At 47.8% G+C, this 15,429-nt stretch overlaps 1 protein-coding gene across 7 annotated transcripts in view; it reads left to right on the forward strand.

The window, feature by feature from the left end:
• The window catches only part of LOC138748514 (glycogen [starch] synthase, muscle-like), a 38,865-nt gene that overhangs the window by 8,530 nt on the left and 14,906 nt on the right, over positions 1-15,429 (forward strand). For 4 of the 7 annotated variants that reach the window (XM_069908847.1, XM_069908846.1, XM_069908852.1 and 1 more), the window contains exons 5-13: positions 247-435; positions 3,550-3,694; positions 4,484-4,601; positions 5,940-6,060; positions 8,618-8,724; positions 9,841-9,900; positions 10,249-10,327; positions 12,173-12,286; positions 14,529-14,655. In XM_069908847.1, the coding sequence (XP_069764948.1) occupies positions 247-435; positions 3,550-3,694; positions 4,484-4,601; positions 5,940-6,060; positions 8,618-8,724; positions 9,841-9,900; positions 10,249-10,327; positions 12,173-12,286; positions 14,529-14,655 (1,060 nt within the window). The remainder of the gene's footprint in view (positions 1-246; positions 436-3,549; positions 3,695-4,483; positions 4,602-5,939; positions 6,061-8,617; positions 8,725-9,840; positions 9,901-10,248; positions 10,328-12,172; positions 12,287-14,528; positions 14,656-15,429) is intronic. The other 3 variants (XM_069908849.1, XM_069908850.1, XM_069908851.1) reach the window with 2 other exon arrangements.

The raw sequence follows: 15,429 nt of genomic DNA on the forward strand, positions 1-15,429 counted from the left end.
GCAGCGAGAGCAAAGCGTGGGCTGGGTGGGGTGGATCCTTGATGATTGCTGCCGCTCTCCTATGGCAGCGTTCCTCGTAGATGTTCTCAATAGTGGGGAGGGGTTTTGCCTGTGATGCCCACGACCTTTAATGGTGCTTTACACTCGGGGGTATTTCTGTGGTAACCACACCTCCCAGGACAGTGTCCACGAGCTGATGATCCTGAAATTTCTGTCCTTGTCTCATCAGATGTGTTTGCTGTTCAGTTTGTTTCTCAGTGTGAGGAGAACTGTCCGTTTATCATCACTCACTTCCACGAATGGCAGTCTGGTATTGGTCTGGTTATGTGCAGATTCCGCAAGATTCCTGTGGCCACGATCTTCACAACTCACGCCACGTTATTGGGACGATATCTGTGCGCTGGGAATGTTGACTTCTACAACAACCTTCCAAACGTGCGTAACGTCCTTCCATTCCCTTCGACGCCCTGTTCTAAACGTCCCCGCTATCTTTGCGCACACAGTGTCCTTTTCGGTACTGATTAAAAATGTCAAAATCACGGCTGGGACATGAGGTTAGTCAAGTGGTCTCCAAATGTGTGTCACAGCATGGACGTGAACATGTCAGCTAAAAAAGAATGTTAGGCCCCCCCACCTCTGTACTCTTCCACTGTCCATAGCCCCCCTCTGTTAGCCCTCACTGTGTCTCTCCCCTTCCCCAATCCCTCTGCCTTTCCTCTAGCTCTCTCTTCCCCTTTCTCTCTGTCATTCACAGAGCCGCCCCCTTCCCCGACCAATTCTCCCCTTTCCTGTCCTACCTATGGCCTACCTATGGCCTTTTGTCTGTTGGTCAGTGCCCCTCTCTGTCTTTTCTTCCCCTCTCCTCTAAGCCTTTTCATTCAGGCATCTTCCTGCTTTTTGCTCACGATGGAAGGGCTCAGTCCTAAAATATTAGTTCTGTACCTCCTATAGATGCTGTGTGAGCTGCTGGGTTCTTCCAGTATTTTTGTGTTTTCATTAGCTAAGTAAGAGCTTTGCCCCAACCTGAGATGATTCTTACCCGGAGCGGTCTGGAGGGTTAAGGAAGAATCCCAGGTCCCAGTTCCTGCCTCCTGAGGGGTGACTGAGTTCAGAGATGATGGAGAGCTCTGAGCCAGAGGGATAGAGATCCCTGGGAGAATCTGTGTTCTGGTCTCGAGAGAGTAGACCATTCTACTCTTTAACAGGAGACTGTTAAAGCTGGGAGTCTGGACAGGGCAAAGTGAGAGAGATGAGGATGATTCCGGGAATGAAAGGGTTTGAGGAGTGTTTGGCCCATATTCCTTGGAATTCAGGAGAACGAGGGAGGACCTCATTGAAACATTTCCGATGTTGAAAGGCATGGACAGAGTAGAAAGGTTGTTTCCCATGGTGGGAGAGCCTAGGACCAGAGGGCTCAACTTCAGGATTGAAGGGTCTCCTCTTAGAACAGAGATGGGTAGGAATTTCTTCAGCCAGAGGGTCGTGAATCTGTGGAATTTTGTTGGGACAGGCAGTTGTGGTAGGTAGACCATTTAATGTTTTTAAGACAGATTAATAGATTCTTGACCAGCCAGGGCATCAAAAGTTATGGGGAGAAGGCCTAGTGGGGAAATGGATCAACTCATGATTAAATGGCAGGGCAGACTCGATGGGCCTATTTCTGCTCCTGTGTCTTACGGTCTTCTGGACTCCCTTCTGATTGGGGGGGGGGGAGGGGGTGTGGAATCGCCTCAAATTAGCAAAGGCAGGAATGACAGTTCCATCAGCAGGTCAGGTCGGGTTGAGACCAGGGATTTGGGAGGGGGGGGAAGGGGATAGTGGGAGAGGAGGAAGCAGTCATTGGAGCTAAGCTCAGCAAGCGTTCATCTGCTGGGGAGAGACGGAGTGGACGTCCAGCACTTGGCATGTCTCCCAGCTTTGAATTGGGTTCGAACACATTGTTATTTCTCCAAGAGTATAATCCAGAATCCGATTCCTGCACATTCAGCCAGAGATTGGCTTCAGAAACATTCATTTATCACTGATATTTATGTCTCCTTTGAACTGCTTTCCTGTCTCTTTCAATTTCCCACTTTTTTACATCCCATCAACTGGAGAAAGTTTCAGAGAACACGATCAGCTATTTTCTGGGAATGAATTCACTCTGTGACTTGAGCCCTAACCTGTCAATGTCAATGTCGATGTCAGTTGGTTGTCATAGAACAATAGAACATTACAACACAGAAATAGGCCCTTCCAGTCTGTGCTGAACTATTTTTCTGCCTAGTCCCATTGATCTGCACCCAGTCCATAGCCCTCCATACCCCTCCCATCTGTGTACCTGTCTAAATTCTTCTTAAATGAGTCAAGTGTACAATGTCGAGCTGCACCAAAAGTTTCCTTTCTGCAGCCAACAGACACGTGAGACAGACAAACAGTGCACATACCATACTCACTAGGGACAAAGGCTAAATGGTGGTGCAGTTGAGGAACAGTGGAAGACTTTCATGGATCCATAGAGCATTACAGCACAGAAACAGGATCTTTGGCCCTTCTAGTCTGTGGCAGACTATTATTTTGCCTAGTCCCGCTGGCTTGCACCCATACCATAGCCCTCCACACCCCTCCCATCCATGTTAAGATTGAGCCCACGTTCACGACGTCTGCTGGCAGCTCGTTCCATACTCCCAGCACCCTCTGTGAGAAGAAATTCCTCGCAAATGTCCCACCTAAACTTTTCCCTTTTCGCCCTTAACCCATGTCCTCTGATTTGTATCTCACCCAACGCAGTGGAAAAAGCCGACCTACATTTACTCTGTCTATACACCTCATCATTTTGTAAACCTCTATCAAATCTCCCCTCATTCTTCTGTGCACCAAGTAATAAAGTCCTAACCTGTTTAACCTTTGTTTGTAACTCGGTTCCTCAAGTCCCAGGAACATCTTAATGAATCTTCTCTGCACTCTTTCAATCTTGTTTGATATCTTTCCTCCAGTTAGGTGACCAAAACTGCACACCATACTCCCAAATTTGGCCTCATCAATTTCTTAGCAAAGAGATATTTCATAGAACTCAACATAAGTACATTCCATTTAAATGCAAACACAGCCTGGATGGTGAAGGCCAGAGATGGATAATTAAGGAAGGCATCAAACTGAAAGCTTGTGCCTACAAAGTCAGCAATTGAAGAAACTGGAAGATAGGGAACAATTTAAAAGGAAACAAAAAAAATCACCAAGCAAGCAATAAAAGGAAGAGAGACTCATACAAAATAAAAAAGATATAGGTTGGCATGGTTAGTGTGGCGGTTAGCGTAACGCTATTACAGCGCTGGTGGTCCACGTTCAAATCCCACTGTTAATGAAGGCCTTCTTAACACCTGTGCTGCAGCTTTGAGTGTCAATGGACACAGACCTCAAGATCTCTCAGTTCGTCCACACTGCTCAGAACCCTCCCATAAACACTATGGGCCAAAGGGCCTATACTGAACAGTAAATGCTATGTTCTATGACGTCCTGGCCTTCTCTCCGACGCCTTACTCCTGGTGCCACTGATGGTTTCTGTTTCAGTTTGACGTGGACCGTGAGGCAGGTGAGCGTCAGATCTACCATCGCTACTGCATGGAGCGTGCTGCGGTGCACTGCACCCACGTCTTCACCACCGTGTCCCAGATCACAGCTGTGGAGGCCGAGTATCTCCTCAAGAACAAGCCAGGTCAGTTTCCCCCCCCTCCCCCCACAACACCACCCCCCAGCGCACTCCCCGCCATGGGGGCTGAGGTCGTGACACCACCACTGGGCATGCCATTGACGGCGACCCTTGACCCTATTAGCTTCCCACACCTTGATGCTTTCCCTCCTGCTCCTATTTCTTATGTTCTTACATATCGTGTGGGGGAAGGGGCTCGCTATGGGCATGGGGAGAGGGGATCACTGTGGGCATGGGGGAGGGGTTCACTGTAAAATTGGGGGGAGGGAATTACGGTATGGCTGGGGGATAGGGAGGGGATCAGTTGGGGGATGGGAGGGGCTCACTGTGGGGGGAAGGGTGGTGGAGCTCACTGTGGGGCGGGGACATGTTGGGTAGTTGGTATTTCTTGGGGGAGGGGGGGCTCCTGAGATGGAGGTGTCTTTGACAGGTTTCGCCCAAAGGAGTGGTGACAAGATGCACTGAAGGCTTGTAGCTAGGAGTGAAACTCACCACACTCTCTGCCTGTACTGAGCTCATACTGTAGTGGAATTGGGGTTAGATGTATCGAGGTGGCAAGCTGTCATGGTTGGATGGTTTCAGGCTGGGGCTGTTGGGATGCGTCTTGTGTGTTGGGTTAGAGATTGGGGTGAGGGTTGGGTTGGGGGTCAGGGTGTGCGAGGAGGTGGGTTAGAGGGTGTCAGCAGGGGATTCCCTCAGGTTGTTTCTGACATTGTGGCGGCCAGAGGTTATGACTGGAAATAGTTCTGGTCCCACACAAGCTCTCAGCTGCACTGACTCCCTCTCTCTTGACAGACATGATCACTCCAAATGGGCTGAATTTGAAGAGGTTCTCTGCAATGCACGAGTTCCAGAATTGGCACTCCAGCAGCAAGATGCGGATCCAGGAGTTTCTCCGAGGCCATTTTTATGGGTAAGAGCATCTGTTCTATAGTTTGTCTCTTGGAGACTCAAAATTCCCTCAAATCCATTCTCCTGATTTCCCTCCCCACCCCTCTGTCTCTCCTTCAAGTGACGGTCTCCTCTGCACTAGGCAAGTCAGAGCCAGTAAAACAGACTGGATGAAAGGCATTAACCAAGAAAAACAGAGATAGGAATGAGCTCAGCAGAGAGTGTGGTGAGTTTCACTCCTAGCTATAAGCCTTCAGTGCATCTTGTCCACTCCTTCCTTGGGCGAAACCTGTCCAAGACTCCTCTCGACATTGCCGGTTGTGTTCAACCTTTGTTAAGGAGCTGTCCATGTTGATTCAGAACAGAAGTACAGGCACTGGGTGTCTGCAATACGACACTGAACACTGGGGTAAAACAGGAAAGTCTGCAGACTCTGGGGATAGGGTGCAAGACACAAACATGCTGGAGAAACTCAGCAGGTCACCCAGCATCCACAGGAAGTAAAGGGTCACTGGCAACGACCCAGATTTCGGACAAAGGGCTCAGGCCTGGAACGTCAACTGCTCTTTTATTTCCTGTGACTTGCTGAGTTTCTCCAGCCTCTTTGTGCCCTGCACAAAATGTTGGTACCATTCACCAGGCCAGGCAGCCCCTGCAGGAGGGGAAAGAGTGTGGGTCCCCTTCAGCAGAACTGGGGTAGAGAGCGAGAAGCAAGGCAGTTTTCAGTCGGAGAGGAGACGGCAGCGAAATGTGTCTGCGTGAATGAAGTGGGGGAAGGGCAGTGGTCAGCAGTACCTTCGACGCTGTGGCCTGTGCCCGGAGTTGTTGGTGGGAAGATGTGCTACCCTGGCCACCAGCTGAGACTGCACGGGGAGAGGTTAACACCACCCAAGCCCAAGGGATACCAACACCAGTGAAAGTGGAAATGTTCAGCAGGTCAGGATGGAGAGACAGGAGGAAACCTTCATCAGACCTGAGAGAGAAACAAATTAATCTAGCTGGACAAAATCAAGGGACTTGGTCTGGGAGAATGGACACAGGTAGCAGGGAGACAAGGGAAGTTGTTGCTAGTGGGATTCTGACATGCTGGAGTTGTCCACGACGCCAGACCATACACATGGAACCCCAAGATCCCTTTGTTCCTCCACAATGTTGGGGAAACCTTCCATGAGCCAGGTATTTAGCCTTGGGGTGCAATCTTCCTGATGTATCGACACTTGACCTGATTGAACTCCACCTGCCACTTCTCTACCCATCCTTGCATCATGCCAGTACCCTGCGCCATGTTCCACAACACCTCCAAACACTCATCCAGCCACAGGGTATCAGGTTTTAAAGGTTTTCCTTTCGATCTCTGCAGCCACTTGGACTTTGATTTGGATAAAACTCTGCATTTCTTCATTGCTGGCCGTTATGAGTTCAGTAACAAAGGGGCAGATGTATTCCTGGAGGCACTAGCTCGACTCAACTATCTCCTCCAGGTAAGAAACCTCAATGACCAAGTGTGAAACTAGGTGTTGATGGGAAGAGAGGGGTGTTCCAATGGCTCTCCCATAAAGATTAGAGACAGGAAAGGAATATGAGGAGTAAACGGTGGGGACCAAAACCCGGTGTCCTGGTAAACAGTAGGGACCAACACCTGGTGTCCCAGTAAATGGTGGGGGCCAACACTCAGTGTCCCAGTAAACAGTAGGGGCCAACATCCGGTGTTGGTGTAATTCCCGGTCTCCTCCTTATCCATTTCTGTTTTCTTGTTTTGAACCCTTTATAAGACAACATTCCTAAAACATCAAACATTTTCCTTATTCTCCTATTTAAAACTTCTTTAGCCCCAATCTCCCCTTCCCTTCCTGAGTTGTCCTTTATCCCTTGTCGGACAACCACATCTCCCCTCTCCATTTGGATTTGCGAATCCACTCGCAAGCGTCAACTGATTTTGCAGTGACCGCTCTTTTCCCCCACCCAGCCCCCCCCAGAAAAGATTTCACTTTTCATATGTAACAAAGGTCACTCTTTTAATTCCCTCCTTATTCCCTCTATTCCATTTCCTTCCCTTATTAATTCTTGTCTATACTCTCTATATTTTCCTCTAAATACGGATACATTCACGTATGCACACTATACATATACACACATATACCTCTTTACCCACATACATATAAAGCGTGGTCATTTTTACTCTTATTACATGTCTTCATCTCTCTGTTTGTTTTTAGTTGTTCTGCAAATTTCCTTGCTTCCTCTGGATCCGAGAATAGTTTTTTTCCATAAGATCGTTTTCACTGTATTGAACTCCTTCCTCTTCTTCAGGAGTTCAAAACTTATGTGTCTTTTTAGTTCGCAGTCTTTTGTACTCTCGTTACACGTCTTCATCTCTCAGTCTATTTTGTAATTGTTCTGCAAATTTTCGTGCTTCCTCTGGATCCGAGAATAGTCTGTTTTGCTGTCCTGGAATAAATATTTTCAATACCGCTGGATGCTTTAGTATAAATTTATACCCTTTCTTCCATAAAATCGCCTTTGCTGTATTGAACTCCTTTCTCTTCTTCAGGAGTTCAAAACTTATATCTGGATAAATGAAGATTTTTCGCCCTTTGTACTCCAGTGGCTTGTTGTCCTCTCTTACTTTTTCCATTGTTTTCTCCAGTACCTTTTCTCTTGTAGTATATCTTAGGAATTTTACTAAAATAGATCTTGGCTTTTGTTGTGGTTGTGGTTTAAAGGCCAATGCTCTATGTGCCCTTTCTATTTCCATTTCTTGCTGTAGTTCTGGACATCCTAGGATCCTAGGGATCCAATCTTTTATAAACTCTCTCATATTCTTGCCTTCTTCATCTTCCTTAAGGCCCACTATCTTTATGTTATTTCTTCTGTTATAATTTTCCATTATATCTATTTTCTGAGCTAACTGCTCTTGTGTCTCTTTAACTTTTTTATTAGATTCCTCTAATTTCTTTTTTAAGTCCTCTACCTCCATTTCTACTGCTGCTTCTCGTTCTTCCACCTTTTCCATTCTTTTTCCCATTTCTAATAAGGTCATATCTATTTTATTCATTTTCTCTTCTGTATTGTTTATTCTTCTTCTTAAATCATTAAATTCTTGCGCTTGCCATTCTTTAAATGACTCCATGTATTCTTTAATAAGAGAAAGTACCTCCTTTATCTTGCCTTTCCCTTCTTCTTCTATTTCACTGAACTCTTCCTCTTCCTTTTCTTCTTCCTCTGGGTTGGCCATCTGTTGTTTCTTTGTTGTCCTTTTCTCTTCTTTCTTGTTTTCGTTGTCTTCTATGTTCTCCTCTTGCTGCAGGTGTTCTGCAGCTGTCATTGCCAGCTGTGGAGATCGACTCCCCATCTGGTCACCCCTCCCGTCGGTGTGTTTTTTTGCATGCGCATTGCGCATGCGCGACTCCTCGCACATGTGCGGTTGCGCACTTTTACTCGGCTCCGCGAGCCATTTTTGTAGTCCACTTTCTACCGACCTGAGGGAGCGGGTTTCTCTCTCCACCGCGGGCCTCTTCGAACAGGTAAGGCCTTCTCCTTCTTCTTCCATTGTCTTCTCTTCCTCTCTTCTTACCGTTGGTTTCGATTTTTCTTTTTTCGTCGCCATCTTATTTCCACCTTTATACTCACTTTACTTTAACTTTTATTTCTGTGCCTTTGTGTTTTCCTTTGCTTTTTCCGACTTTTCTGGAGAGGGCTGGAGTTCACCGTCCGGCCACTACTCCATCACGTGACTTCTTAATTCCCGGTCTCCTCAACGTAGAGACTGGCCACAGACTGGGAGCTCACTTCACTGAACTCCTTCGCTCTGTCTGCAACAATGACAGGGATCTCCAGTAGCCAACCACTTCATTTCCGCGACCCTCTCCTACGCTGACATGTTTGTACATGAAACTCCGTGACCAGTCTCACCTGCCCAGCCAGACATCTCTGCATATTTCTTCTCTTGGTGTGCTGTTGTCGTGACAACAAAAGGCTGTTGAATCATCCTTGTGAACAGCCAGCGAACCTGATGCTCCTCTTCACCTGCTCTCTCAGACCCATCAAAGTGGTGTGACAGTTGTGGCATTCTTCATCATGCCGGCACGTACTAACAACTTCAATGTGGAGACGCTGAAGGGCCAGGCCATGCGGAAGCAGCTATGGTGAGTGTGCACACCAGCACGTCCACGGTGGGATGGATAGAACAAGGGTAAAAAGACCCTGATGGGAGTGGTACACTGGTGATATCATTAATATGGAATGCATGGCTTTGTGGTCAAGTTTGCAGATGATACGGAGGACCAGATAGTGTTGAGGAAATGGGGAGACTGCAGAAGGACTTGGACAGATTTGGAGAATGGACAGAGAAGTGACAAATGAAATATAATATCAGAAAATGTACGGTCATGCACCTTGGTAGAAGGAATAAATGGGCAGATTATTTTCTACATGGGGAGAAAATTGAAAATACTCAGATGCAAAGGGACCTGGGGGTCCTGGTGCAGGACAACCTGAAGGTAAACTTGCAGGTTGAGCTGGTGGTGAAGAAGGCAAATGCAACACTGGCGTTCATTTCAAGAGGAGTAGAATATAAGAGCAGGGATGTGATGTTGAGGCTTTATAAGGCCCTGGTGAGATCTCATGGAGTACTGTGAGCAGTTTTAAGCCCCTTGTTTAAGAAAGGATGCACTGACATTGGTGAATGTTCAAAGGATGTTTACAAGGATGATTCTGAGAATGAAAGTGTTATCATATGAGGAGCGTTTGACAGCTCTTGGCCTGTACTTGTTGGAATTTAGGAGAATGGGGTGGGGGGGAAATCTCATTGACAGAGTAGAAGTGGAAAGGTTATTTCCCCCTGTGTGAGAGTCTAGGACAAGAGGCCACAAGAGGACTGAAGGGTGTCTGGTTAGAACAGAGATGTGGAGGGATATTTTCAGCCAGAGGGTGGTGAATCTGTGGAACTTGTGGCCATGGGTGGTTGTGGAAACCGGGTCATTGGGTGTATTAAAGGCATAGGTTGATAGGTTCTTGATTAGTCAGGGTATCAAAGGTTATGGGGAGAAGGCCGGCAATGGGGCTGAGTGGGGAAATGGATCAGCTCATGATTGAACAGAGGGACAGACTCAATGGGTTGAATGACCTATTTCTGCTCCTGTACCTTATGGTCTTATAGTCTTGTGGTGTGTACTGGCTTCTGTATTTGTGGTCTGCAGTGCGGCATGCGCGGCCTGCACTGTCCTCCTCAGTGCCGTGACTCTCTCTTCCTCATTCCACAGGGATACGGCAAACACTGTGAAAGAGAAATTTGGGAGGAAGATGTACGAGTCACTGCTAGCGTAAGTACTGCGGGGCAGAATCGAAGGGACGGTGCCATGGAGGGGAGGGGAGGGCTGCTGGTGCTATGGATCTGACTGAGGGCCCAAGCACAGGCTGAAAGAGTGACATGGCTCAGAACTTGGTCCAGAACAGTTCATTTGTTCATCCGGAGCTTTCCTGTGAGAGCGATCCCCTCCCCAGGCATCGAGTCAAGGGATTGTGACCTCCTTCTAGATGAGAGCTTTTCTCTCCAATCCCTTCGACCCTTCAGCTTAAAGCTGTGCCGTCTGGTTTTCATCGGGGGCATGTGAGGAGCTGGGTGAGAGCTGATGGCGTGTAACCTTGCTCCTGTTTCTATTTGAGTGCAGGGGGGAGTTACCCAATATGAACAAAATGGTGGACCAGGAAGACATCACTATGATGAAAAGAGCATTGTTTTCTGCGCAGGTGAGGTGAGGGTCGGCGTCACCCAGTGCGGAAACTCATGGTGTGCCCCCCCCCCCACCACCCCATGGACCTCCTCCCATACCAGACCATCCAGAATCCTTAGTAAAGTTTTCTGTACTAACGTTAAAGGTAAATCATAATTCCCCTAGATCACTGACTGTAACGGCATCGTAGTGAGATAAACAACCAGCAAAATTAAAATTACACCTTTAAATTACAATATCATATGCACAGCCTCAATGTATTTAAATTTACCTCGTTTCATGGCGTTCAAGTGAAAATTTGGTAAAAGAATCTAATGACCAAAATATTGTAGCTGAAACATCAGAACATTTGGCAGAAGCAGCGACTATAAAAACACCAGCAGCAACAAAAACAACAGCGTGAGCTGGTAGCGCGTGCAGACGGAACCACGTGATTTGAAGCATCGTTGTCATTGGGTAATAATGACGGCTCTGACTGGAGTGCGTTAGAAGGTTCAAAAAGTAAATTAGCATCGAGTTTTAGCCTCGTAGGTATAGATATGTGGAACCTGGCCTTACGGAAAATGTTTTTGTTGTTATAACTAACGACAGGGATATTTTTATAAAACAAATTTCTGCTGAAAAACTGCGACAGTCATTTTGGTGTCACCCCCTCTGGTGTCTCCCAGTGCGGTCTGCACCTGGCCCACCCCCAAGTGAGGTGAAGTGCAGGAGGGCTGCTTGGTAGAAATGCCTTGTGCCTGCGATGGGTGGAAATGCTAGCGACCAGGTTGATGAGCCTGATCCTTTCCCAGGTCACCACGCGGTGGGCTAGCCTCCTGTTCCCATTCTTGTCATTAGGCCTTGCCCCCCACACAATGACCCCCTCCCCCCACCCAAGTGGAAGAGTCAAGGGTGTTGTCAGGACCCCCTCGGAAAGCTGCAGCATTCCCTGGCTGTTTGTGGGAATCTTGGGGCCATGGGCTGCACAGAGGTGGGTGCGACCCCGGAAAGCTGAGTGCACATGTTGCACACACATGGCCACTCTGGGTAAAAGGAGAAAATTATCTGCAAGGAAAGGAGGTAAGTCATCCTCTAGCCAGTACATGTTACTAGAGGGGCTGAATGGACTCCTCTTACTGCAAAGTTATCGTTTGTTTCCGTCATAATTGAAGGTGCACTAATATTAAAACATTCCATGACAGTGCAGGCCTTTCAGCCCACAATGATCTATCCCTTCCCCAACCTCATAACCATAATCTCCATTTTTCTTGCATCTATGAGCCTATCCAAGAGTCTTTTGAATGTTTTCACAACACGTGTTCTATAATTTAATTTTTTTTAAAAATGTAGACATGCAGCATGGTAACAGGCCATTCCGGTCCACGAGTCCGTGCCATCCAATTTACACCCAATTAACCTACAACCCTCGGTACGTTTTGAACAGTGGGAGGAAACCAGAGCCCCCTGGGAAAAACCCACACATACATGGGGAGAAGGTACAAACTCCTTACAGTGCGGGATTCTAATCCCGGTTCCAATCGCTGGTGCTGTAAATAGCGTTGCACTAACCACTAAGCCACCCTTGCCGCCTCATTCCAGGCAACATCCTTCCTGTAATGAGGTGACCAGAATGCTACATGATACTCTCAGTGTGGTCTAACCAGAGTTTTATGGAGCTGCAACATTACCTCACGTTTCTCACTCTGTGATCGTAACTGTGAATAGTAATTTAATGCATCTTATTGTAGCTGTTTTGTTTACAATGTCTCTATTCGGCTGCAGCGCTAAGAATTTTGGTGCATTTGTACACTGCACCAAGGGTGCGAGGAGAAACCCGATCAGTTCCTGATGTAAATGTCTGTGTTGTGTTCTGTTCCAGCGCCTCTCACTGCCTCCTGTTTGCACACACAACATGTTGGATGATTCCACAGATCCAATCCTGAACACCATCCGCCGTATCGGCTTGTTTAACCATCCCAATGACCGGGTAAAGGTGAGACACACAGGAAACCGCAGAGACTAGGACGCGAGGCCAAAGGCAGTCTGCTGGTGAACTCGGGGTCCAGGGGAGGGGGGCGGTGCTGATGCTCAATCCGCTCAGTTCCTCCAACAGAGGGGACCAGGGTTATGCAGCAAGTCTGGGCTTGGCGCTGATGGGTCTGTCTTCAGCACCATTCAGCATAACACAGTGGATTTTCTGGCAGAGAGCAGTGAGGGCCATTCACACCAAGCCCATTCCAGAATATTAAAACATTCCAGCACAGTTTAGGGCCTTGGGTCCATGTGTTGTGCTTACCTATGTAAACCTACAACAATCTATCCCTTCCCGACCTTACATCCATAACAGCCTATATTTTTGTTTACATCCATTTGCCCAGTCTTTTGAATGTCCTTATAAGGCATGTTCTGCAATCTAGACAACATCCTTCCTGTGATGAGGTGACCAGAACGGTACATAGTATTCCAAGTGTGGTCTTCCCAGAGCTTTATGCAGCTGTAACATTACCTCATGGCTCTTGAACTCAATCCTCCAACTAATGAAGGCCCGCACACCGTCCGCATTCTTAACAGCAACCTTGAATATTCTGGAATATGGGCATTTAAAAGACAGACAGGCCCAGGGATGAAAGAAAAAATAGAGGGTTATGAGGTAGAGAGGGTTTAGATTTTTTTGTATATATAGATCGACACAAGATCGTGGGCAGAAGGGCCTGTTCTGTGCTGTAATGTTCAATGTTCTTATAATATGGATCTGAAGATAGATGTAGTCTCCAAATTGTGGCTAAATAATAACTTCTCACGTGTCACTCATTGGTCGAAAGTGCAAACCAAATGCTGATACTGAGAACCTGAAATAAATGCGGAAAAGGCAGGAGAGACCCGACAGGTCAGGCAGAGTGTGTGGAGAGAGAAACAGTTAACGTTTCAGGTCACAGATTCGCCATCAGAACTGAGTAAGGGTTCCCCCAGATAATGGAGGAGATGGGGAAGGATAAAGACAACGTGTGCTGGAGTCATTGAGAGGCAGGCAAGCCCTGCCTGTGTCACGTCCTGCTAACGTACAGCTGGGACATGCTAATACAAGCAGAATATAAGGAATTTGTACATTCTCCCCATGACTGCGTGAGTTTTCTCTGGATGCTCCGGTTTCCTCCCATGTTCCAAAGCATATGGGGTTAGAGGGTTAATTGGTCACATGAGTATATTTGGGCGGCATGGGCTAGAAAGGACTGTTACAGTGTTGTCTCTAGATTTTAAAAATTGTTGTAAGAAAAAGCTGAGGGTCCAGTATCGAGAAGTGTCAGCTGCAGCTTGCCCAGATGGCACAGTAGGTGAGGTCCTCAAGCTGGCAATGAGAGCAGGAGGTTCAGACTATGATGGTGGGTTGAAGTGTCAGGTGAGCAGGTCATCCCTGTGGATTGAACAAAGCCCTCACCCACTCAGCAATTGGTGTTCCTGGTGCAGACCAGAAACTGATCTGTAAGGAAAGCACTGACCCAGCTGAAGAGTTGGTTGGAAGGGTAGAGGTGAGGAAATGGGTGTTGCATCTGTGAGGGACAGTGCCTGGGGATGGTGAGTGGGACCAATGAGTAGGGTGTTGCAATCCCTTTGAAATGCTTGAGGGGGAGTGGGGGGAGAGGGTTAGGATGTGTCTGATGGTGGGACTTGGTGGAGCTGGCGAAGATGGGGGGCTGGTGGGCAAAAGTATGAATCAGGGGGGGCTCTGATCAATCTCTGTCAAGGAGAGAAGGTGTGGGAATGAGGTGCGATGTAATCAAGGGCAATCCGCTATCGTAGATGGAAGGAAGACATTCCAAAATCCCTTGTGCAGAATGTCTCATTGTTGGACCAAATATGACTAAGCTGATGAAACAGAGAGAATGGAATGAAGTTCTGATGGGAGGCAAGGTGGGGGAAGTATCGTTAGAATAATTTTGGGGTGTGAGGCCTTGAAGTGAATGTTGGTGGGTTGTCTAGCCCCTGTGATGGAATCCGAGAGATCCAGAAAGTGTGAGTTCACCTGACTGCCCATAGCTGCACTGGGGGAGCCCCTTGAGGAAGTGGTGCTCTCTGAGGGGCAGGGATTCAGGAACACTGTGTTGGTGGAAGGTTCTGAATGAGAAAGGAGAGAGATGCCTTTCCCCTCCATGCTCCCCGGCACATGTGCAGCTTTCCCTCCCTATTATGGAAATGGGATGTAGGGAGGGAGAGGTAATGATATTTGCCTTGTTCAGGTGATCTTCCACCCAGAATTCCTGTCTTCGACCAGCCCTCTGCTTCCACTCGACTACGAAGAGTTTGTGCGTGGCTGTCATCTGGGAGTCTTTCCTTCGTATTACGAGCCATGGGGCTACACACCAGGTGAGGGAGGGAATGGACACTCACCTCTGCAGTTGGGATGGAGGTGATGTGTAGCTGAGGTGTGCTGCTGGTGTGAGCTGCTGCAGTCAGTGGGGAGGGTACTGTCCAGCACAGGAACCAGCTTGTTCACAAAGATGATGGGTCACACCCACTCATTCACTGAGTGCACTGACTGCTTTGATAAGTGGCTTTCCATTCATACATTGAGCAGTGTGAGCTGTTGACGTGGGTCGTCTAAACTCGCACCAGAGTGTGAGGTCTTGACTGATCAGAGTACATTGCCCTTTCATGGTAGCAGGTAGTACTGCTAAACAGCCCCTCCATCACTTCTATTGTGGAATCCCCTCCCCTCCAGTTCTGGGTAGTGAGGGAACTTGGTGACATGACGCAGGTGGCAAGACACCAGGGTCCCTCTTGTACATTCGTTCTTTACCTCATCTTTGAACCTCATTTGACATAATTCCAATGAATGAAGCTTCACACAGAGAGAAAACATGGAAAGGGACCCTTCAGTCCAAAGTCTGTGCTAACCCATTCACATTCATCCTAGGATTCCTACGAGCACATTCTTGCTCTAGGTATTCCTCCCCACCCCCATCACTTACACATGCAGAGAAATTCACTGTGACCCACCGACACACGTCCCTTTGGGACACAGGAGCAAACCGGAGCACCTGTGGGAAACCAGCACGGTCACAGGGAGAGCGTGCAAACTCCACGCAGGCAATGCCAGAGGTTGGGACTGAACCTGGGTCCCTGGCACTGGACAGCTAC

The sequence above is a fragment of the Narcine bancroftii genome, chromosome 13 (genome assembly GCF_036971445.1).
Source record: "Narcine bancroftii isolate sNarBan1 chromosome 13, sNarBan1.hap1, whole genome shotgun sequence".
NCBI classification, from domain to species: Eukaryota; Metazoa; Chordata; class Chondrichthyes; order Torpediniformes; family Narcinidae; genus Narcine; species Narcine bancroftii.